The following is a 24,141-nucleotide window of genomic DNA, read 5'->3' as shown; positions in this document are numbered from 1 at the left end:
CAGAAGAAAATGCTCTTCTGCACAACTTGGTTGTGAGGAGTGGTTGGGTTATTGTTATTGTCCTAGCAGCTTTAAGCAGTCTGACAGTTCTCTGACCACTGGCATCAGCAAGGGATTTTCACCCAGAGATTTGGACCCCCCTCTGTAAACCCTATGATGGTTGTGTGGGAAGATCCCAGTAGATCCCCAGTAGTACAACAGTTCCCAGTAGAACTATTGTACCTAACATTTAAAGTGCCTTAAGATCTATGCAGAAATAATGTAGGTCGATTGTCCTACATAAAAAAATAAAATAAAATGGAATCCACACTTCTGTAAATGACACATTTATTTTCAAGAAATCTTTTAAATATTTGAAAAATTTCAAAGAAACCGCAACAGACACAGTTGGTTTTATATATATATATATATTCAAATAATAACTGCACCTTTATTTATTTATTTTTATTCCTTTTTAAATACATGTACCTGTTAAAACAATTATTGTTTTATTAAGCGGTGCAGACCCCCAATCTCCTGGTGTGAAAAGGCACTTCACTGTGTGAGAGGAAGTCAGGAAGGTGCGGGGCTGGAGCAGCCATCAGGGTTGAATTGTTTAAAAAGCATCATTATACTCATTCATGCAACTTATGGAACAAAAAAAAAAAACAAACAAAAAAAAACAAAAAAAAAAAAAAGCACATCAAAAAACAAAAAACAAAAAGTACAGTCAAGCACCCAGTCAGAGGGAAATAAATCTCATGGATAACACGATGTAGTATAAAGCTCTGAAATTTTAAGTAGTGAGTGGAGAAATGTCCTCAGATGTATCTCCCAGCAACTCGTGTAGTTTTATTAGTCGTATTTCTGAGTTCATTCCCACACAAAACCAATGTCTCTTGATTCAGAAAAACAAAGAAAACAGTTCAGTTCATTTGCCTGTGCTACAGGTTTTAAGTGTTTTTGGTTAGCTACAAATCTCAAAGTGTTACAGCTGAAAATGGAAATGTGCTCCAGTCGCAATATGGCAGTCAGAGGTCTGAGGTGCGGATTTAAGGGCTTCTGTGGTGACGCTGCCTTGCCTCATTGCTGTGACAGAAGGGCATTCCTGTTGGCCTTCATTTTCTCAAGGCGCTTTACTAGGTGGTTGTTGGTCATCTCCATCTCCTCTACCTTATCTAAAGCTGTGCGCAGCTGTGGGGGAGCAGAGGGAGATAACACAGTCAACATTCTGCCACATCAGGTTTGTGCTCTGGGCTAAATCTGATTTAGGTGTTGTTACCTCTCTTTGAATTTTACGTTTTTCTGCTTTAAGTTCGTCCTCGATTTTCTCTGCGTTATCTGCCGCTGCCTTGTACCGGGAGACTTGCCCTTCAAGTCTGTTAATCTGGGGGAGAAAAAAAACAAAACCCGGAACGGATTAGTTTCCCATTTTAGCCACAATACCAACTTTTTTACTGAGGTTTCTGCAAAACATTTCACTTACATTTTGTTCCATTGTACCCATTTCCTGTTCTGCTTTTGAAAGCTTGAATTTGTATTCACTAATCTGTCTGTTGGCATCTCCTACAGAGAGCAGAGTTTCAACGTTAAAAGAAAAAGGGGTGGTTGCGGTTTAGCTGTCGTGTAAGTCGGGTAGCGAGGTCAACTTACTCTGCATTTCAATAAGGTGCAGGTCTGTACCGTTTTCCATCCTCTCCCCATCTGTGTACGAACTGTCCACCTTTGAGTGTTTCTGTTTCTCCTCCTCCAGCTGATTCTTCAGTTTCCTAATCTGAGCCAAAAGTTCGTCCTTCTCCTCTGCCAACTTCCGTAGCCTGACATCTACAAAACACAAGAAGAGTACATTTAATCAAGCTGAAAACTTTAGTCTTTTCCAAGGAAAAATTAATGAAATGCCTAACTTGCTGTAAACATTCCCACTATATAGGCAACAGGTGGTCCAACTCACCCAGTGGACCCTCTCCTGCAGACTCCAGCACCTGGGCGGCCTCCTGGGAGACCAAAGTGATCCCTGAGGACGGAGACTCGTGGTTGACATCTCCGTTTGGTGTACCATCTGGGATGATGACCAGCCCATGTTTCTGTAGTTAAGGAAAAAAAAGCTAGCTGAAGCCTTGTTCTATTATACTTTTTTTTATAGGATACCATCCCGCACAGTGAGTGCTGTGGTTCCAGGATGTAACAGTTAATGATTTTAGAGGTTTAAACGTGTGGATCAAGACATTCATTCCAATGTTTTACACCCTGACACTGCACAGGCTGCACTAATCCAAGCCTGAAAGCACAAACTGGACTGAAACAACAACTGCTTGATGAGAATAATGATGGCTTCAAACAATGTTCTGCTTGTGTTCTGACAGGTTTTGCAAAACACTTTAATATTATTGCAAAATTTGATATCAGATAACGTCACCCCATCTGGCAGTGGGTAAAGAAACATGACTCTAGTTAAATCTATTGAACTGTTACAACAACACGTCCTAGCAGTGTGCATTCTCATCATCTGAACTCACATTGCTGTTATTGACTGTTTTTGAGATCCAAGTACTACAGTGATAATGTTTGCATACATTAGGAATTTTATTTAATGAAATGTAGTCAGGGTCAAGAACAAATTCAGCAGTTACCAAAAGTTATGCACAAGTAGGAAGCAGGGGAAAAAACAAAAAAACAACTAATTAAAATAAGTGAAACAGCAAAGAAAGCGGAAAGAAAAACAAAGCGGTGGAAGTAAAAAGTATAACAACAAAACAGCAGGCTTAGTTCCAAGAAGAACAAAAAAAACAAACAACAAAAATCTTTTGGCCAGCAGCTCTTTCCTGTAACCTTTATTTTTTTTTTGTCATTCGGTTGACCTACCTCTCCTGCTTTGGATTTCCCCTTGATGTCAGCGAGCTCATCTCTGAGCTCATCTCTTTCATTCCTAATGCAATCAAAGTACTCTTTCTGCCTCTCTAGGGCCTGGCCACATGGATGAGAGAAGACAAGAGAGAGGAGAAGAGGCAGAGAAGTTGGATAGACTTTGGATAGACATGCAATGCCACACATGCTGGAACAAGACAGGTACCATGCACAAACATGCACTGTGCATATCGAACAAAGAAGAGGGACGTAATAACAAACAGCACACGAGCAGAGAAGGACAAGGTGACGAGCTTTGAGGGTTAAAGGGAAAGATTAAAAGGAAAGGTAGAGCACAGGGGGTTGAAAGGGCACTGCTTCTGATTCTCACAAAAAAACAACAACTTTACATTAACACGATGCTGACTACATTAACAAATTGACCGATTCACAGATGGAACATGCATCTCATGCTGCAATTTATGGACTTAATGTCTCTTAGAGTTCACATGACCATCCTTCCAGAAATGTTGACCACAGCAGGCTTTAACGCCGTGCCAGTACACTGTTATTGTTAGCTGAGGCCACACAATCAAACTGAAATCTGTTATTTTGACATGCAAAAATCCAAACCGTATGTGAATGGGTTCTGTTATGTGCTAATGCCTAAGGGTCTCCATCATGCAGAGACAGCATGAGAGGCAAAAGAGCTGGAGCGGAGAGGGGGACAAAAAACCCCACAGCCATCGATTGCCTCTCATGTTCTGTCAGAGCAAAGGCATGGGACCTCCTACCGCAATCTTTTTGTCCTTCCAGTTTATCGTTTCCTGCAGGTCAAACACCTCTCTGGTGAGGGCATCTAACTTAGTCTGCATTTTCTGGCTCTCCTGGAGTGGTGTTGAGCAGCAACAAGAGGACACAACACAGGACAGGAACAAAACAAGAAAAACTGAATGGAACAAAGAAGTGAAAATGCACATGTATAGAGACAAAAAGACAGACACTGGTGAAACAGTGTGAAAAGACACTAATTAGAGCAGATATAGCTGGAATAGGAATAGATATAGAAATGAATGATTGATAGGATATATGGAATGAGAAGAACTGTCAGAGCAATAGACAGGATCTATGGTAGAGGATCTAGAGGCAGGCCAGTGCCAATCAGTCCTTATCAAGCTAGCGCAGTAGTTTCCGAACATCTTCCGCAGCCAGTACAGACACATCAACACTAGGCTGAAAAAAAAAGTTTAAGGTTCAACAATACCTCTATAAGCTCATCTCTCTGGCGGATTCCCTCTTTCAGTTCTTCTTGTTTATGCTGGAGAACTGTACATGTGTGTTTTTGTCTTTCTAGATCCTGAAAGCACAGACAGAACATTTTAGCCACAACTCTTCTGTAAAGAGTTTGGGACGTTACAGGTTACCACACGGGAGATTTATCACCTTCGACTTTTCTTCCAGCTCCCTCTTCATCTCTGACATTTGCTCCTCCATCTCCTCTATGACATCCTTGAGTGTGTCCACTTGATAGATGAGGTTGGCTTTGTCGTTGTCCAGCTGTGCATTCGATACCATGGCTTTCTTGTACTTCTCCTCTACCTCTGTGAGTGACTCCTGATAAAGGTTTGCAACATGTTAATACGTAAAAAAATTAATTAATTATTTCACACTCCACCTACATGCAACAGGTGCGTTCTCTGGTATAAGAACAGCTTTTGTAACACATCAAACATGAAATGGCCAAACATGCTACACATGTTTAAGTTTCAGATTAATAAAAAGATATTTAAAATACAAAACTGCTATTAAAAATACTGAATATGTAATTTGGGACTATGTAATGCACAAATGGTGAAAATGATCATACAATAATAAAAATGCCTTCAACCACTTTCAGCAGTGAAATAAGGCAGAAAAAAAAACTATGAGTGCACCAGAAAGCAGAAAACCAGTTAAAAGTGCACCAGTTGTATCCAACTATCAAGAACATAAGATTGTTAGTAAACTACTCTTATCAATAAAAACATACAGTTTCCTTCCTTAGAGGACAGGAAGTTGCGGTGAAAGTCAGTGAGCCAGAGGGCCATTGAACCCTGTGCCAAAGAAAGCCTGGGTGGAAGAAATAATTTGAAAGAACGACTGATCTGTCAGCAGGTGGAGCTTTTACTCTTCTTCTTAAGACATTAAAAACCAGCACTAACTGAGGGAGTGTCTTCATTTAAGATCAAAACAGGAAGAGGGAGAAGACCATGCAGGAATAAAGAGTCATTGCGCAATTCTGACTGGTAGCAGGCAAAGAAACAGCTGTGGTGTTAGGAGCTACAGGACAGACTTCAAGGGGTGTGAGTGGGGAGGCAGTGTGAGTTAGTGAAGTCATGCTGCTCCCAGAGGACAAGAGAAGACATGCTGTGAGCTCAAGCCCCTCTACCTTCAGCTCTTTAAGCCCTTGCATGTACCGCCCTTCTACATCCTGAATCTGGTCCTTTAGTTCATAGATATCCTGTAGAGCAGATGGAGGGAATGGTTGGGGTGAACTGGGGCATCAGAGAGGTTGGGGAGTATAAAAGGGAGAGACAACAAAGCACCCGTGCTGCCATGTCAAACAGTCCAGCTGACATACAGATGCCCACTTAGAGACAGACAGTGTCATGGGCACATGTCCCATCCAGTCCTCCCATGCACACACACAGAAAACTGGTTAAAGCAGACACAAAGAACAGCAGGAGGGCAGCAGAGGCAACGCTCCAGAAGGAATATGTGTTTACATGAAAGGCTCAAAAACACAATAATCAAACATCCAAAATCAAATTGGAATTTTGTGTGCTAACTTCTAATCAGTTATTCACTAATTATTATAGAAAAGTGACACTGTGTGTATTTGAACTTCTTACCCTAAGTTCACTCAGACTGGTGTCGGGGTCGTAGGCGCTGCTGGTGTCTGTGCTACCTCGACGTGATGAGGTACCACCCAGTGATGCCAGGGTGGCTGCCGAGAGGCCTGGGGTGGCACACCGGGAGGATGGCTGAGGACATAAAGTACCCCAAACCCCAGTGAGAAAAACAAACGCAGCACAGCACAGCAAAGCAATCATCTGATACTACATGGCTCTTGAGTAATCCTGTTCTATTCAAATCCACCTGAAAGAGAAACCAGCTCAGACTCCCAAACGGCTGTTTGTATACACTAGGTTACTTTTATTCCCATTTTTTTGTGCTTGCATGTAATACAGAAAATTAATTCCCAGTGGAATTTGATTTATTGATGACTCAGACATTACATTTAATTTTTTTTAATTAACTTTGTGATGAGGAGTGCAATAGTTGCAACCAGAAACGTGTCTGGTGTCATTCTGCTCTCCACATTCCTTTGTATAATTGTACTATAGTTGTTTACACACACACACACACACACACACACACACACCCTTTCTTAGCGCTACCTGGTGAAGCTGTATGTGCGATCTGAAATGAAACACTCGCTAACCCTGCCTCGCGTTGATGTGAGATAACATGATAATAACACAGTGAGGGTGACACGCATCCTGGCTCTACCCAGGATGCACCCTTGCCTAAACCAAACAAAAGCCTCTCTAACAGTGAGAAATGATCCGATGGAGATCATCTTCTGGTGTGCGCTACATGTCTGAAAAGCAACAATATTCCGACCTCTTATCCCCAAGACTGTCCAAAACTGTCCTTTGAAGACATCTGTTATAGCAACCTCTGCATGACTCAAACAGGATGTACAGAAGTCTTGTGCGATCCCTCAAATCTCTATAGGTGTAGCAAAATATGTAAATAGGTGTAGCAATTTATCAAAACGTAGCAAAATTGGAATTCAAACCAAACAATTAAGGATGACTGTTGTACCCGTACTTATTTTGGTGATGTTTTGAACTAATCAAATTTGGATTCATTACTCCATAAAACATGTTGCCACTGATTTTCGGTTCGGTTCTTGTAACCTGGCACACCTCAGGCTTTTCTCCCCGTTCCCCTTACTAAACAACAGCTTCTTGACAGCCACACTTCTGCTGAGACCATTTCTGAGGCTTTAGTGAACAGTACGTCAGATGGGTCTTTCAGGTCCTGTGTCAGGTCTATGCCCTATTTCTTAACGACCTCTAAGGGTCTGTCTTCTTCACTTGTTCCATTTTCTGCCTGTCAAACTTTTAAATTAGGGCATTTTTCACAGTTTCAACTAAGAAAAAGGGAACAAATGATTTGTTTTTACTTCAGGCTGCTGGCAAGACGTCTGTTATGTGTAGAAATGATACTGGTTATTATGTGTGTTTTTTTTTTTTTTTAATACCTGAATGATTCATAGGTCAGTGTTAACTAGCTTAAAAATTATTTTGCACAGTATCCCCAAAACACCATCATTGGAGATCATTTAATTCTTTGCTTAAGAAAAAAAAAAAAAAAAAAAAAAAAAAAGTAATGGCACTTACTCTACTATAATCTGAATACTGCTTGTCACATTTTTCATCCAGCTGCAAAGCAAGCAAGAAAAAACCCCCATCAGTTTAGTTCATATTCATGCAATAAATTAGGAACATACAACCTGTATGGTCAAGCTTGAAGCCGTTTCCTCATCTGTAAAAGCAGTTTACAAGTTAATATGAGTTAGGTAAAAGTGCTGCATGTTCACAAAAACTACAGAGCTGACAGCTGATCAAGACACCAATACATTAGATACCCAGCAGTCCATGCTGCAATCACAACCACTGCAGTGGCCCACAGCACCCTACTATCAATAACAGATTAATTTCCACACAAAAACAAACAAAACAAAAAAATATGAATGAGTTTTAAATACCAAATATAATTTTTAATCGTGCGTAAGCCACTTCTGTCATTTTTATTTGTAAGTAATTTGTGTTAGACTCCATTCCCAAGCACACCGTCTGGAACTTTGTTCAGTCACTTACAGCATCCAAATCTGGAATACTCAAATCATCAAGGTCAGACACAATACTGCCTCTTCGGTTGGAGCGGCTGAAATAATCAGCGGCCGATTCACTAATGTCCAAGAGGTCAGAAGACTACTTACAACAGGCGCAGGATGAAGAGAGAGAGAGAGAGGGAGAGAGAGAGAGAGAAGAAAGAGGCAGAGACAGGATAAGAGAGGGCCACTGAGTAAAACACGAGACAGGATAAGTACACATGAGTATTACATTATTGATGCCCAGTACAATACAATTAAAAAAGCAAAAGCGCTTAAGTTTACTGCCACATCAACTACCCCATTACTACAGCTCACCCCACTGTCCCTCCTGCCTCTGCTACCGCGTTCCTGGGACACACTGCTGACAGTGTCATCATCTGAGGAAGACTGACACAAATACGCACACAGACAAACGTCACAAAATGAGGAATCACTGTACTTTTATACAGCAAACAGCAACTGACAGAATTCCAAGTCTTGGTCTTAAATAGAATTGATTTACTTTAAAGCAGCAGTAAGAAACCTAATTCAATTTTATGCATTTAGGATAATTATCTCAGATGCATCAGCTGGACCAAAGTTAAACCTTGCTACAACTTCTCAGCCTGCACAGAACTGTTCACACACTTGTCACACAAAGTCTGTCAAAAATGCTTTCCTGAAACGGTGAGAGGAGGTGAGGAGGAGGCTGTTAGCAGTAGGTTTTTGGGTGCTCTCATGCAGATTGGCGGTGGTTTTAAGGTGCTCACCACAGGGCTGCTACGAGTGGAGCTGGCTCCAGAGGAGTACCAGCTGTATTCAGAGGGCTGTGGATGGGATGAGGAGGAGGACAGGATCAGCATGGAGCCAGACATCACACTAATGGCATAACAGTAAACTGCTGTGGGATGACAATGCAAACATAACGTGGTTCGACAAACAGAAGACTTACAGCTCTTGAACTGTAGCCTGAGCCGTAAAGGCCAGCGTCGTCGCAAATAGAGGCCTGAGGGTACACGTGGGAGACAACGTAGGACTCAGCAAAACACGAGAGCACACATAAATCTATGACGCACTAGCTAAACAGACTCTCTTTTAGCCATGCAATAAACAAATACTTGGTTTTCCAACTTCAGCTTGGTTTCAGTGCTCCACATCAGAAGCCTTGGCTTCACACAGACTTCTGTCTTATCTAACCGAAGCACAAAAATCTGCCCACAGATAAGTGCGCAGAGTCCAGGAGCTAAATATAAGCAGACCCAGCCACACTGGGCATCCAATCTCATGTACGTGGCTGTGACAGAGGGGGGAGGTCTGCCTCTGAAGGCAACTAGAAGCGTGCAGAGATGCTGGCCACTTAGAGAACAAAAACTGACCGTGCTGTAGCTGCGAGACAGCCCTGTGCCAGTGGTGCAGGGTGAGGAAGTGGTGGCCTGTTGGAGAGGAAAGGAGCAGGGAAAGGTCACCTTAGAGGACAGAGGCAGACCATTGTGGAAAAGTGAGGCGGTGAGAGAATAAAGAGAAGCAGCGAGTGGAAACAGGACGAATGTTTTGCTGAACCTAACACATTTAGGACTTTGAGCTCAAAGTGTGATAAGACATGACATGTCCATTTAAATAACACCCTGGTCATAGTAATTTACATGAATTCAAATGATTTTAAGAAGTGTGGGTATAAAGTTCTGAGCAACACTATGCGCCAACTGGTATGTTTCTCTCTACCCTGATTATTATGACACACAAACAATGCCCCTTATTACAAATATCTAACAAATATGTAACACATAAAAACTCCACTAAACGACACCATGCAGACAGGAATAGTCAGCTTCAGCTGGCTCCATTTTCAGTGAGTGTCTGTCAACTAAAAGTTGCACAGCAAAGGACCAACCCGATAGGTAGAGGTGGAGAGAAGAGGTGGTGGTTTGGTCTTTGTTAGGCTGGTGTAGTTCCTCTGATCGTGGTACAGCCCAGTCTGGAAGGATATAACCACCAACAGAAATTTCATCCTCTGGTGTGTGTTTTATTAACACTTCTTGATCTATGCGCCACTTCACACGGTGATGACAAGTAAAGGGTAAAGTCAGCTGCCAAGAAAATACCACTGCAAGCCACCACAATGACTCTACACCATCTCCATGCTTGAGATCACAGCCAAGACAACAACACTGACCAGAAGGTCTTTCTTTGAGGGCCGGGATGAAGCCTTCTTATGGCTATGCAGATCATTGTACACAGAACTCTGTTCAACACAGAAAAACAATGCAAAGAGAAAGAAAATGCAGCTGTAATGGGAAACAGGAACTTCAAGAAAAAGAAAGTTATAAAGAATGGCAAACACCTAAGTTTCATACAGTGGAGCGTGAACTCTTGAGCGCAGAGCTAGTAGAGATGCCATCAGACTGAGGAGGAGAGACCACAGAATTATGATCGGATAAAGATTAAACAACAGAAACAACCAAACGAAAAAAAAAACATCTGGGATGCTGTTAGGTCAACTTCTACAAATGCATGCATATGTTTGGTGTACTAGACACATAACTGTGTTTTGAAAAAGCTTTTGGTAATGCTGAACTGTACACCCTGCTATTCTTACACAGTTTAGAATCTGTGACTTTGTTTCTTTGTCTGCCAACTCATGCTGTACGACCAGAAACTGAGCAACCAAACTTGACACGCACACTGCCACTCAGGCCCCACAAGGTTCTTTATCCATTTCAGATATGATGTTGTCATTATATCACCTGGCAACCGCCTAACAATGGACATTTATGTGCCTATAACACCTTTTAAAAGCATTGCATCGTTTGTATTTATGACAAAATCCTCTCTCTAGATAGATATAGATATCTATCTATCTGCAAAACTTCACTTATGTGTGATATATTATGAGGCCATCAGGGTGCCTGTCAACAATCTAGGAAAACTACTAAAATTACGTATAACCGTAACATGACATTATATTGCCCTTATATTACCTACAACACCTCAGGAAAGCACTGTATCACTTTTATTTCACAGCCAAGACCACAAGCAGGGCAAACAATACAGTACTATGAGCATATACTAGTGGGTAGAAATATACCATTATGATATCTAAGAACCAGTGTCAATGTGCATGCATTTCCAGCACAAAGAAAAAAAAGAATTTAAAAGCTGAAAAATGTCACACCAAGTTTTCTTATGAATGAATCAGAATCATAAAGCCAGGCATTCAGAAAATATCATGGTGCAAACTGCACTGAAAAGGCATTTCAAGATTAGTAGATGAGAAACTTCAACAAAAAAGGTAACTACTCTAAAACAGTTGCCATCTAGGAGTTAGATCTGCTTGCAAAAATAAGGTTAGGTGAATCTACTATTTAGCCTTCAAACTACTCTCACACATATGCACAGAGAACAAACCAAGGCATCTTTTCTACGGGAACTGGATTGACTCTTAGACCCCAAGTCACGTATTCCTGATGACGACGACTTAGAATAAAAAACATTAAAAAAAAAGATAAGCAGGGAATTTCTCAGAGAAAACTAAAGCAACAGTCAATACTGTCAAAATAAAACACAGTTCAGCCAAATCTTAATATATATAACAACTGGTTTCCACACAAGAGCAACGGCTTTCACACATTAGTGTGCCCCTATGAGTGTGCAGTCTTAATAAACCTGGCAGGGGTGTATTATGTACGCACCCTGTAGCTGCGGACTGACGTGACATCATCATCCAGCCCCTGTTAATGTGGAAATATGGAGTCACAGTAGAAAAGCAGATAGAGAGAGACACACATGAGTGATGAGAGATTAACTGTATGCCTAAAGGGGAAATAAGAAAAGGAAATAGAGGGAGACAAAGAGGAAGTATGTAGGGGAGATACAGACCCGCTGATGACGGCTGCTGGATCTACTACTACTAGAGGCTCTGGCTTTTTCTGCGTCAGCCTAGATTCAGGAAGGAAAGTTGGAGTGAAAGCAGAGAGATCACTGGAACACTTGGTTGCTGTGCAAAGCCCGAGCCATTCAAAAAAACCTCTGCGTGTTTATCACCAAATGGGTGTCATAAACATTTGCAAATGTTAGCCTTTTCAAGCAAAACGGCAGGATTAATGATAAACTAGACATGCTAATATATTACAAACCTTTGTCTCATTAAACAGCACACAGTGAAAACCTATTTTCTGCATCAACACACCAACACAGATTAATTTCATGCAGAAGTAGTTCATAAACATTTAAGACACTATCATTTCTTAAGTAGCTGGAGGAGTACAGCTAACGGTCCAAACCGCCTCCTTACATACAGACTCACCCACTCTAAATAAAGTCAAAGGCCAAAGCCTGCTCTCCAAATACACAGTCACAGATTATGGTGTCTCCAAAGCAAATACACTGTTGAGGCATATTTCCACAGTGAGGTACATAGTAGTCAGCAAGTCAAGTGTAGCTAAATTGTCAGGGTTGACTGGGACTCAGTCCCACACAACAGGCTGTGTTAGTGGAAATGGAAGCAACAACACTGCCTCACTGGCCTACCATCCACTGGTGGATCTGACCCCATTTTCTGCTGCTACTGCTGGATGAGCGGTAAGAAAGCTGGGCAGAGGGAGGAAATGCCAGGAAAAACATACAATCATATTTCATTCAAAACTGCTGAAACGGAAAAACTGGGTGACATTTAAACCAGGAATAGAAGATTTTTTTGTTGATTTGTGGACATGCAGCACTTTCATTTTTTTCTTTCCATGGGTATATTTCTGTATGTGAACTGTCACTGTAGACTTTCTTTTATGCTATAAAGCCAACAGCTTGTAGATCGTCTGCTGTGGATGCAGATGAGCACTTTGCAAACAGGAGGTAGCGACAAAACATTAAAATGTGATTAGCAGAAAGAAAACAAGACCAAATCCCATAGTAAAATTACAAAACATTTGTGCTAACAGACACAGCAGTAAATCAGAGTACCTGATGGCCTGAATTACGGTCAGAGTATCTTTGCCTATCAGGTCCACTTACCTCTTTCTGTTGCCGTTCAAGTTCCCTCATTCGAATGTCTCTTGCCTCTGCCCGAGCCGCCCTCTTTGCTGCCAGCCTCGCCTCCGCCTGTAACACACAACATGAACACACCTGTCAATCTCAAATGGAAACTTATAAAAGGTATAAAAGAGACAGCAGAGCGCTGCAATAAAAATAATCACACTGTAGAATTTACATGAGTATGTTTGGATATTGAACAGTTTCCTGTAAAAGAGAAGGCATCTGGCAGACGTGGGTTGATTTCATTTCTTCACACTCGCTTGAAGGTCGTGCTGTCACATAAGATGAAGCCCTGCTTAGTTTTAACAACACATCAACAATAACAAATCACCAAAAACGACCTAGTTTATGGATCTACCAGGATGATAAAGACAAATTAGTGCTTATTTAAAAAAGAAAATTATAATAAAGAGATTTGTTTTTATTTCACAAACACTGCTTTAATCACACAGTAGAGACCACTCAATGTAACTGTAAAATGATCTGCTCTGTAAATACCTTATTCTTAAGCAATATCAAAGATTTCTCTATTGAACTTTTTTGTTTTGCCTCGACAAAAATAACATTAATATTCGCTGATTTTGTTGTTGTTGTTTCTAAACTCAAATATTGCTACAGGTGCTAAAACGTCTGTCTTTTTACGGTATGGAAACTTTGCAGAGTCCATATTACATTGTGGACCAGCTTCCTCTGTGCCACAGCTCCCGTTGAGTGCTTGAGATGCCTCATCCCCACCAACATGTGCTAACCATTAGCTTCAGGAGGGCTAATTTAAAGCCCTCACAAGGGGAGATGCCGATAGCGCACAAATAAACTGAGAAGCAGAGCAAATAGAAAAAAAACAAACAAAAAAACAACATGAGTCAGCCTGAAAACAATTTCACAATATCCAAGTGACCCTGAAGCACAAAACAGCTATAAATAAAAGCTAACCTGAATACCAAAACTCCTCTTTTATTGCACAATTTGTTGTAGTGAGTCAGATTATAAACAGGAGATAATTTTACAGAGCATGGAGGCTAATGTGAGCAACCCCTTCACAGCTCCGATTAGACACAGGTGACTATGTAGCCTAGCCTTTCATTGGGTACTGAATACGGCATACCAAACATGCTCTGAAACTAAACATGCCACAAACAGAGAATGGCAAACTTGTTCGTGAAACTATAAGCTCTTTATCTCTAGCTAAAAGGCAGTCCATAAATACTGGGGGTAGTGTGTACAGTATCTCACTGCAGACAAACACTGTCAGCATTCCAGCAATTTCTTATCTCCACTGCCAGAATCGAACGCCTGTGGACATACGCTATTCCCGTTTCAATAATAGCCTGAAGCGCACAAACACAATTTAACAATCTTGTTTAGCAGATGAATTATCATTTAATCCTAACAACAAATACAAGCTAGAGATGTTCATATCCAGACATGTTTTAATAGATTAGTATCAGCTAAAATACATTAACCAAACTCTGATCTTGTCCTTGCTGCATTTCCAACTAAAGCCTGCCAGTGTTCTCTTCTTAAAAGACATTAGGGATCAACACTGCAAGCAGTTCACTGCTCTGTGACTGAAAACCAGAGTGCCACTGTGAAAAATTATTTGGTCACAGAAGTGACTCAACTCACACTCAGGCTGGCAAAATTAGTTAAGTTCCAACAAAAACAAACCCATTAGTAGGGCTGGGCTATATCATACCGTTCACGGTAATACCGGTGTAATTTTGGGCAACGATAGGAAAATGAAATATCGTGATAGAATTAGAGATGGACCGATCCGATATTACGTATCGGTATCGGTCCGATACTGACCTAAATTACTGGATCGGATATCGGAGAAAAATAAAAAATGTAATCCGATCCATTAAATATCACGAAAGCACCTCACAAAACTTGCAACACGCCGTAACTCGCCTCAGAACGTTAGCACATCGGAGCAGTAGGCATCACGTGATAGAGCGGCTGTGGGATGCTGGACCTGTCGGTGGTCTGGATAGCATTTGGAGCTTCGCTAGCAACCCGGCATTTCATCTCCGACAAAGTTATCCCCGAGAGAAGTAAAGCAAGTGTGTAAGTCCATCTCTGAATGTTTGTACAGCATTCCTGCGTTAAGCTTAACAAACGATATATGGAGCGAGTGCCTCTTCTTGCTGCTACTTCAATCATGAAACTGCTTAATGATCAGCTGATCGGCTTTTCTGTCGCGAGTCCGTCTCTCTTGTTTGTTTTTGGCCCACTTTGCACCAGAAAGAGGAAACCAGCGGCTGAACAACAGCAGCACGTTTAAGCTTGATAAGCTGTTGTTAGAATTTATTTAATATTACTTTCTACACCAGGATCTTTTTCTACGTAGCTGACGGCTGGTAACTGTGCAGGGGCGGATCTAGCAAAGTTTAGCCAGGGGGGCCGATAGGGCATGAACAGGGAAAAGGGGGCACAAAGACATACTTTTCTTTCTTATTCTCATTTAAAATGTCTAGCTTTTAATAAATAATTATCTGACACCCAAAGTTTTAATTTGATGTAAAATGAATAGAAGTCAATTACTGTATATAGTAACTATTAAGTCTAATATATACAGTGGGGCAAAAAAGTATTTAGTCAGCCACCGATTGTGCAAGTTCCCCCACCTAAAATGATGACAGAGGTCAGTAATTTGCACCAGAGGTACACTTCAACTGTGAGAGACAGAATGTGAAAGAAAAATCCATGAATCCACATGGTAGGATTTGTAAAGAATTTATTCGTAAATCAGGGTGGAAAATAAGTATTTGGTCAATAACAAAAATACAACTCAATACTTTGTAACATAACCTTTGTTGGCAATAACAGAGGTCAAACGTTTACTATAGGTCTTTACCAGGTTTGCACACACAGTAGCTGGTATTTTGGCCAATTCCTCCATACAGATCTTCTCGAGAGCAGTGATGTTTTGGGGCTGTCGCCGAGCAACACGGACTTTCAACTCCCGCCACAGATTTTCTATGGGGTTGAGGTCTGGAGACTGGCTAGGCCACTCCAGGACTTTCAAATGCTTCTTACGGAGCCACTCCTTTGTTGCCTGGGCGGTGTGTTTTGGATCATTGTCGTGTTGGAAGACCCAGCCTCGTTTCATCTTCAAAGTTCTCACTGATGGAAGGAGGTTTTGGCTCAAAATCTCACGATACATGGCCCCATTCATTCTGTCCTTAACACGGATCAGTCGTCCTGTCCCCTTGGCAGAAAAACAGCCCCATAGCATGATGTTTCCACCCCCATGCTTCACAGTAGGTATGGTGTTCTTGGGATGCAACTCAGTATTCTTCTTCCTCCAAACACGACGAGTTGAGTTTATACCAAAAAGTTCTACTTTGGTTTCATCTGACCACATGACATTCTCCCAATCCTCTGCTGTATCATCCATGTGCTCTCTGGCAAACTTCAGACGGGCCTGGACATGCACTGGCTTCAGCAGCGGAACACGTCTGGCACTGCGGGATTTGATTCCCTGCCGTTGTAGTGTGTTACTGATGGTGACCTTTGTTACTTTGGTCCCAGCTCTCTGCAGGTCATTCACCAGGTCCCCCCGTGTGGTTCTGGGATCTTTGCTCACCGTTCTCATGATCATTTTGACCCCACGGGATGAGATCTTGCGTGGAGCCCCAGATCGAGGGAGATTATCAGTGGTCTTGTATGTCTTCCATTTTCTGATGATTGCTCCCACAGTTGGTTTTTTCACACCAAGCTGCTTGCCTATTGTAGATTCACTCTTCCCAGTCTGGTGCAGGTCTACAATACTTTTCCTGGTGTCCTTCGAAAGCTCTTTGGTCTTGGCCATGGCGGAGTTTGGGGTCTGACTGTTTGAGGCTGTGGACAGGTGTCTTTTATACAGATGATGAGTTCAAACAGGTGCCATTCATACAGGTAACGAGTGGGGGACAGAAAAGCTTCTTACAGAAGACGTTACAGGTCTGTGAGAGCCAGAGATTTTCCTTGTTTGAGGTGACCAAATACTTATTTTCCACCCTGATTTACGAATAAATTCTTTACAAATCCTACCATGTGGATTCATGGATTTTTTTTTCCACATTCTGTCTCTCACAGTTGAAGTGTACCTCTGGTGCAAATTACTGACCTCTGTCATCATTTTAAGTGGGGGAACTTGCACAATCGGTGGCTGACTAAATACTTTTTTGCCCCACTGTATATATATACACCCTAGTAAGCTATAGCACTTTTTCCTTTGGGAAGGTACCATCTGTGCAGTCTGCAATTCTGTTGAAGAAAGATGTTGAATTTATTTAATATTTTAATATATTGAAAAATAATTGATTTCTGTGCATTTTTTTTTTTCACACTGCATCAAATTAAGGTTGATTACGTCGATTAAGCATCATGAGGTGGAGCGTGAGGGGTGGGTCCCTATTTTTTATTTATTTATTTTTGTTGTTGCTGGGAGTTGGAACCCTATTAGTTAGGTTGCTTAATATTTACGCTAAGTACTCTTTAAAATACCAGAATAGGGAGGATGGTGTAGGTTTAAGTTTATTAGATTGATCAGTATTGCTGAACTATGAAATATTTTTTTTGCATACAGGTATAACAGAATATCTTTAGTGTAGTTGTTGTTTTAAACTTGAGTATGAACTTATACAAAATGCAGCAAGATATTTAAAAAAAAACCAGTTTTGTTGATTAAAACACACTATATCGGATTCATATCGGTATCGGCAGATATCCAAATTTATGATATCGGTATCGGTCATAAAAAAGTGGTATCGTGCCATCTCTAGATAGAATATGGGTAAAACGCGCATGCGCAGTGCCTTTGTTTACATATGCACACGGCGGCGACGCAGAATGAGAAGAGCGAAAGTGGATCGTTGAATGAAACGGATGAACCAGAATTGATTTGTAAAAATGCTGCAACTTCAGTGGTGTGGAACTGGTTTAGCTTTCGTCCGTCAGATACACAACAAAGCACTATTTTTAGTAGAGCATGCTAGCGGGCCGTGTTGTTTGGAAAATACGGCACACTTAAACTCAATCCTTTGATTTTTCTGAAAATCGACAGTGCCCCTTATAATCCCGTGGGCCTTATGTATGAATTCTGGTTGTGTTTACTGACCTCGAAACGATTTTATGTCGTACACGGCGCTCGAAAATCTGTCAAATGTTTTAGTACGACTTTGCTAAGCTACGAACCCGCACCGCTTGATGGATTACGGCTATATTAGGTAGGCGCCTCGCGGAGTGATACGTACTGTGCTTCAACATAATATTACCGTATTGTGTGTGTGTATATAACCTCTTTTTAAGTTTTGTGGATATTATACATGGTTATGCTGAGGATATGTCGGCCAGTTTCCACTGGAAATGCCTTTTGGTTAAACTGTCAGCAAGGAATTTGCATTTGCACTGTTACGTCTTTATATAACTTTAATGCACATAAAAAACAGCTGCTTGTTTAAGTGAAAATACATTGATGGGGTTTTTTGCACTAATAAAGTTGGGGAGTTGTAAAGCATGTTGTCTAGTGTCAATTATATAGTCAGTCATATCGTTATCGCAAATTTCCAAATGTATATCATGATAAATATTTTTGGTCATATCGCCCTGCTCTACCCATTAGTCCTCCTTTCTCTTTGCTCATTAGGAAAGATGCACCACTGACTGACATCTGCAAATAAGATGACATTTACCAATGGAAGAGGCTGATGTTTCTATCTTCCGTTTCACACCAGTGTTCAAAGAGAGAGTGATAAATACAGAGTTCTTTGTTACCCCCACACAAATGGAAAAGGGAAAAGAGAGAGAGAAAAGAAACCCCAAACAAACCAAAACACACACCCCTAAACACACACACAAAAAAAACAATAAATAAACTAAATTAGCAACAGCAAGAGCAGACAGTTTTTTATTTTCAACATTGTTATCAGGCCAGACCTTCACAATTGGCACAACCATACTAATTAGCAAAGATAAGTACCTGTTAGTCGGTGCAGACTTTCACTTTCACTGTTTAAAATGACAACATCATTGGCTAAATATTAACCTCAACTCCAAATTAAGCCCTGTTATTGCCTGGTTTCTGTCACTCCTGCAGCCTGTACAAAGACTCATAGCGATGTAGAGGGAGCAATGAGTAGACAGCAAGTAGACAGTCTAACACCACAGTATCAAGAGTTAATTTTGATTAATAATAATTTACCAACTTCATGAACATATAATAGCAACTCCAATATTTTGAGCAAGTCGCTTATGAAAAATAAGTTGTGGTTTGGATGTTCAGTTTTATTTGGGGATATATGTGGTAGCCATGTTTTTGCCAGAACAGACGTTTGACCTACGGTAAACTTAATATCCTGCACTGTGATCTGTACAAGGTGAAAAAGGAAGTAAAGTTGCAAGTGTGTAAGAGAGACCAAATGAGAAAGCAAATGAGATGGCTGGCCGTGTGCTCTGCACCTGTTGATCTGTCTGACAGTATGACCTGCTCTGCACAGCAGCACAGCTGAGCTTCTCTGTCTGTCCTATCTATAGACTGGCCCATCCAGCCTTGCTCTCTGACTGCCACATCATGGGCCTGAGAAGGTAACCCGAGCAGTAGAAGTTCGCCATTAAACACTCCTCCTACACTTGAGGCAATAAGATTAATCCACCATATGGGGATATTCACCAAAATTCAAGTAATAAGAAATGTAACAGAAGGCTCCTTTTCCTCTGGTTTATGTCAAAGTAAAGTGACTTGAGTGTTGGGAATAGTGTTGAGAAAACACTTCAAGACATCTGAGCTCTCTGAAAATGTGAAACTTATTAAAAAAAGAAAGAAAGAAAAAAAAAGAGCAGATTAATCGGTACACGATCTATAAAATGCCACTGTAAAACCTGAAGCAAAACACACACTGTACAAGAAGTTAATGTAAATGTCAAAGTTATTGTAAAATTAAAAATAAGTATGTGGAATGAGGAATCTGTATTCAAGGTTACTGTAATTAAACCCCAATTCTCTGCAAAATAAAAAAACAAACAAAAATCTTTCAGTCCGTAATAACTGGAAAATGCCGGGCTGTGAGAAACTGACCAATAACTTTTTAATCACCTACAATTCTTCATAATAAATTCAGCAGTAAATGCTGAAATTTATGTAATATTAATATTTAGATAACATACTGTACATTATCGCAATCTGAAATGAAACAGTCAATATTGAGCTTTTTAAATTGACCTTTATTTATGCAACAATCTGCTAAACAAGATTGTTATGTTGTGTTTGTGCGCTCCATAGGAGACTCAATGCCACATTTACAAGGGAGGTCTGTTTGAGCTTGTTTTAACTCCAGTGGAAATAATTATGATAGCTGATTAGTATGTCCTCTATACTAGTCCTGTAAATAGCAAACCACCAGGTCTCGGCTCTCTTTGAATTATACTCAACCAGTCTTGAAAATGCTAACTCCTCTATGTCTTACTTTTAGAAATCCAAATAATAATTGTTAAAAACAGGTTTTAATGGGGATAGGAGTGGTAGTGATTGTATCCCAGCAGCCATCCAAACGCTTATGAACACAGACTGTAATAGGTGCTTTGTTCTTTGAACTCTTAACACTCCTAACCATATAAGGAAAGTTGTACACTTTCCATTGCAACAGCGACTTGGTGATATCACAAATGAAATCAAATGGACTACGAACTATAGTTTGTGCACAGACACTCCTCTCTCTACATCAAAAAAGACATGCATGGCTTTGTTCAAATAGTTGACTCCTTAGATCCCTATCTGAGGGACAACACCTATGAGGTGATAATCTAATTCTAATACTTGTCCCCTGCTTGATTTGTAAGCTGCCAGTATTCCAAAGATTGAGTGCCCAGTAATGTAAGGGGCCTCAAAACTAGTCTGGTGATGGTGCAGGCTCAAATTCACAGTCACTCTCAGTCGGGGACTGTGCCAAGACTTTAGACTGGTCGACTTTTGGCTCTCCTGACCACAAGGTAGGAGCTGCAGAGGTTTAAGAATCTGGGCAGGTGGTGACGTGAAACAAGTTAGACACTGACCCCTTGAACTCCCTAAACAGTCTAATCTCTGGTTAGCAGCACAAAGAGAATGAGACTTAGGACCTGACTGGGAGGGTTGGATGACTCATGTTTCTATGATGAGCCTGTGTAACTATAAAGAGAGCAAATGGAGCCTTGTGCTTAGAGTTCAAGAATGAGGAACTGCACCGCTTTCGATCATCAAAGACTTCGCTCTTAAAGGTCAATATAAACATCAACTAAAGGCTGATATTTATCGTTAGGTTTAAGCTTTTAAAGGCAAGAAATTATCTGATTTAGCCTAAATTTTACAGGAAAAAAAACCTGCAGAATCACTATTACATGCAAATATGAATTTAAAGATCCCTTTAAAAACTATTTAAAACAATACAACAAGAACCAAAAACAATATTTGCTTTTTCTGCTGTTATCCACAATATTGTGGAGAAAAGTGAAGGAATGAAAGGCTTGTAGTGGAACAAAATGGAATAATCCCAGGGCATGTTGTTACAAGCCAGGCAGCTTTTTTCTTTGCCTGCGTTTTTCCTTCGTGAACAAAAACACTACAAGTGAAGTCAACCTCTGTGGACTCCAAAACAGCCATCTTCACTTGCTTCACAACTTAACTAGAAAAACACAAACATCAATATCTAAATATAGATATGAAGGTTTTTGATAATGCAACTTTGAGCACCACACTTCAAATTAACATCAGTCGCCCTGCAGTCTTCGTACACCTCTCTAATTCAATGTGCTGTTAAACTAAACTGATAGCTAACCTAGTCTGAAACCTGATAGATTGCATACAAGTTCTGCTGAGTAGCCTTTGGTCTCAACTTTCAACCAGTTTTTCAAAAAACAACACTGGAACATCAGTAAGGTCAGCCAGGTTACTCCAAACCTGGGCTCTAAAATTGTTAGCTCAATTTCAAATGGTGTAAAAGCTATTGGTAAATACTTTCCACAATCTCTCAGGCCAAAAGATAATTAACATTTTTAATTCTTTTTGTTTGAATTCACACAAATGTAAGTAAAAAAAAAATACTTCTGTCTTCTTGAAATGTTTCACATTGATGAAAAATCATTACGATGACCTGAGTTTTTTCTTTGGTTTAAGTAATTGCAATGATAGAATAAGGGTTACAAAAAGTAAGTAGACACATGCATTTACATTATAAAGCTTAGGCAAAAGATTTAATCGCCATGTTCAGTTTAAAAGGGCTCTCACAAACCATAATGCTGCTTAGGCAAGCATATGAGTACTGACAATGCTCTTAAGAAACTACTTGGTACTACAACTGGTAGTTTTAAAAAGTGATGGTTCTGTTGCCCGGGTTAGCCACCCTTAAATTGACAAATCAGTCTTCTGTCTATACTTGAAGCCCCCATTATCTCAACGAGGATAAACAAGAACATTTGAGCTGAATAAAAATCTGATTTGCATTGATTCAGATTGCATAAGGGGAACCTTTTATGGAGAAAGCATCCCAGGTTCATTGCAGTAAGCTTCAAAATTAATGTAGGTGATGAATGACCTTACCTCACGAGCAATGCTACTCAGCGCTTCATCCTCTGCTGAGAACCGATCTTTTAGAGGAGCACGCTTTCTACCAGTGCCTTGTGTCCCCATGTTAGTACTGGAACTCATACTGCGTAAGCCCAGGAGATGGAAACGTGTGTTAATTCCTGGAGGAACAAAAGCAGATAAAAATAATTTCAACAAGTCAGTAAACAAAGTCAAATGATAGAATAATTAGACATATGCCTTTTGGCTGTGTTTCACGGTGTATGCGTTCTGCACTCCCAACTCAGACACTTCATATCTCTTATTTTCACTCCTGCAAAAACAGACCCTTGTATGGCACCCACAAGGGCTTTGGATAAACACTTGTGACTGACATGAACCAGCTTTAATGTGACATGCATATAGAAGGAGCTCTGGTAGCTTAAACCAGCCAGAGATACCAACCCAAAACGCAGCATGATAAAGTGTACAGAATGAATAACACAATTAATTAAAAAAATAAATCTACAAACAATACCTGTCCACTGATTACGCTTGCATTTTAAGTTGATGTAATGGGTATTCCACATGCGTTGATAGACATAAGAGTAATATTAGAGTTAACATTATCACTAGACAAAAGCCCACTGTGGATGGCTGGTACAGACACGGGGGGGAAAACGCCTAGTTTAGGATCCGGCTGAGTCAGAGGATCCAAGTGAGACATGAGCACTCCATGCAGACGTTTGATGAGCTAAACCGCGTAGGTCCAAGAGTCAAACGCACTAATCACAGACGCTGCAGGCAACTTAACGAATACTGATCCTTGACAAAGAATAGGGTGATTAGCCACCCATCATTAATCAGCTGGGTTAAGTTACCACCCACTAATAAAGCTGGAATTACCCCCTGTCATATAAGCAAAATAACGGCCTCAGCTGGGTTAGAACAAAAGTAATGCAATGAAGTGAGGCAATGTGTTGCTCCTTAGCGTTAGCTACCAGCGTTAACTACTGTTAGCTAGCTCTTTGCTGAGCTAACTGGGAGTGCTAACTAGCATTTCGTCGTTCCCGAATTCATATTTGAAAAGTTCCCTTATTAGGTTCTCATTGAGCTTTCAGCCCAGCTAACGCTCTAGAAAACGAGAACTATTTAGACGTGTCCATCCCCCGGCAATGACCCCCACCCCCCAGTCCCGAAGACCTACCTAAAGCTAGTTCACTTGTTTAGCTGGGTAGTTAGCTTGGATAGCTAGTGGGGCTAACCTCGACTCTCCAGAGACAGACAGGGCAAATTGGCACTGATCCTCCAGTCATATTTCCCAGCCCCCCAAAAACAATACCTCACCTTCGCGACACCTTTAAATAACCCGCGATACTGTCGAGGTGTTATCCCTTGTCTCCTGGAGTTTCAGGGGTGAGCCATTCGGGTTCTCTTCAGAGATTGTTAGTGTTTTTGTCCGCAGTGACAGCTGTCATCAGTCCGCCTTTCCACCGCTCCTCACTGCCCTCCTTACCCAGTTTCCACACACACTGGTTGGTTCCAAAGGACCCGGATGTTGGAAAAAATTAGGGTGTGATGCTGCGTTCACGTCCCGCAAGAATAATCAGAATCTTAACTTTTTTTCAAACTGATGCAGACCTTCTAGTTTTTGTATTACCATATAATAATTTTAGGCGATAGAAACATTTCTTTCTTTAAACGAGAAATAAATCAACCCTCTTGTATTGTTATTACTATATAAATATCCCTTTGTATTGGACAGTTTCTTGCTTTGATGAGCAGACTTTGTTAAGCTTGCTCACAAATGATATGATATCTGTAAAGCTTGTATCTTTTAGCCCAT

At 40.7% G+C, this 24,141-nt stretch overlaps 1 protein-coding gene across 16 annotated transcripts; it reads right to left on the bottom strand.

Annotated features, from left to right (window-relative positions):
• Positions 1-310: 310 nt before the first annotated feature.
• Positions 311-23,841, bottom strand: lrrfip2 (leucine rich repeat (in FLII) interacting protein 2). Of its 16 annotated transcripts, XM_014409990.3 has the most exons (27): positions 23,643-23,841; positions 22,332-22,477; positions 12,758-12,844; positions 12,278-12,337; positions 11,627-11,686; positions 11,440-11,478; positions 11,156-11,224; positions 10,105-10,152; positions 9,924-9,992; positions 9,642-9,725; positions 9,127-9,183; positions 8,703-8,756; positions 8,521-8,577; positions 8,087-8,158; positions 7,755-7,868; positions 7,275-7,316; positions 5,715-5,846; positions 5,252-5,323; positions 4,267-4,437; positions 4,088-4,180; positions 3,618-3,710; positions 2,842-2,943; positions 1,931-2,063; positions 1,633-1,803; positions 1,466-1,545; positions 1,262-1,366; positions 311-1,173 (listed from the first exon to the last, which is right to left on the bottom strand). In XM_014409990.3, exons 2-27 carry the CDS (start codon positions 22,437-22,439, stop codon positions 1,063-1,065), a joined length of 2,283 nt encoding a protein of 760 aa, XP_014265476.1. In that variant the 5' UTR covers positions 22,440-22,477; positions 23,643-23,841; the 3' UTR covers positions 311-1,062. The 16 variants fall into 16 exon arrangements, with proteins under 16 accessions (XP_014265476.1, XP_004559718.1, XP_004559716.1 ...); XM_004559661.5 differs by lacking the exon at positions 5,252-5,323; XM_004559659.5 differs by lacking the exon at positions 8,521-8,577.
• Positions 23,842-24,141: the final 300 nt, after the last annotated feature.

The sequence above is a fragment of the Maylandia zebra genome, linkage group LG13 (genome assembly GCF_041146795.1).
Source record: "Maylandia zebra isolate NMK-2024a linkage group LG13, Mzebra_GT3a, whole genome shotgun sequence".
Lineage (NCBI taxonomy): Eukaryota > Metazoa > Chordata > Actinopteri > Cichliformes > Cichlidae > Maylandia > Maylandia zebra.
This window is presented reverse-complemented; position numbering and strand designations above follow the sequence as displayed.

What these genes read in the sequence shown, in the direction of transcription:
- lrrfip2 (XM_014409990.3), bottom strand. Translation starts at nt 22,439, where the DNA reads ATGAGTTCCAGTACTAACATGGGGACACAAGGCACTGGTAGAAAGCGT. An exon ending in AGTATTCAGATTATAGTAGA is followed by an intron (nt 5,847 to 7,274) that starts GTAAGTGCCATT and finishes TTATGTCCTCAG; the next exon opens with CCATCCTCCCGGTGTGCCAC. An exon ending in TGGGTACAATGGAACAAAAT is followed by an intron (nt 1,367 to 1,465) that starts GTAAGTGAAATG and finishes TTTCTCCCCCAG; the next exon opens with ATTAACAGACTTGAAGGGCA.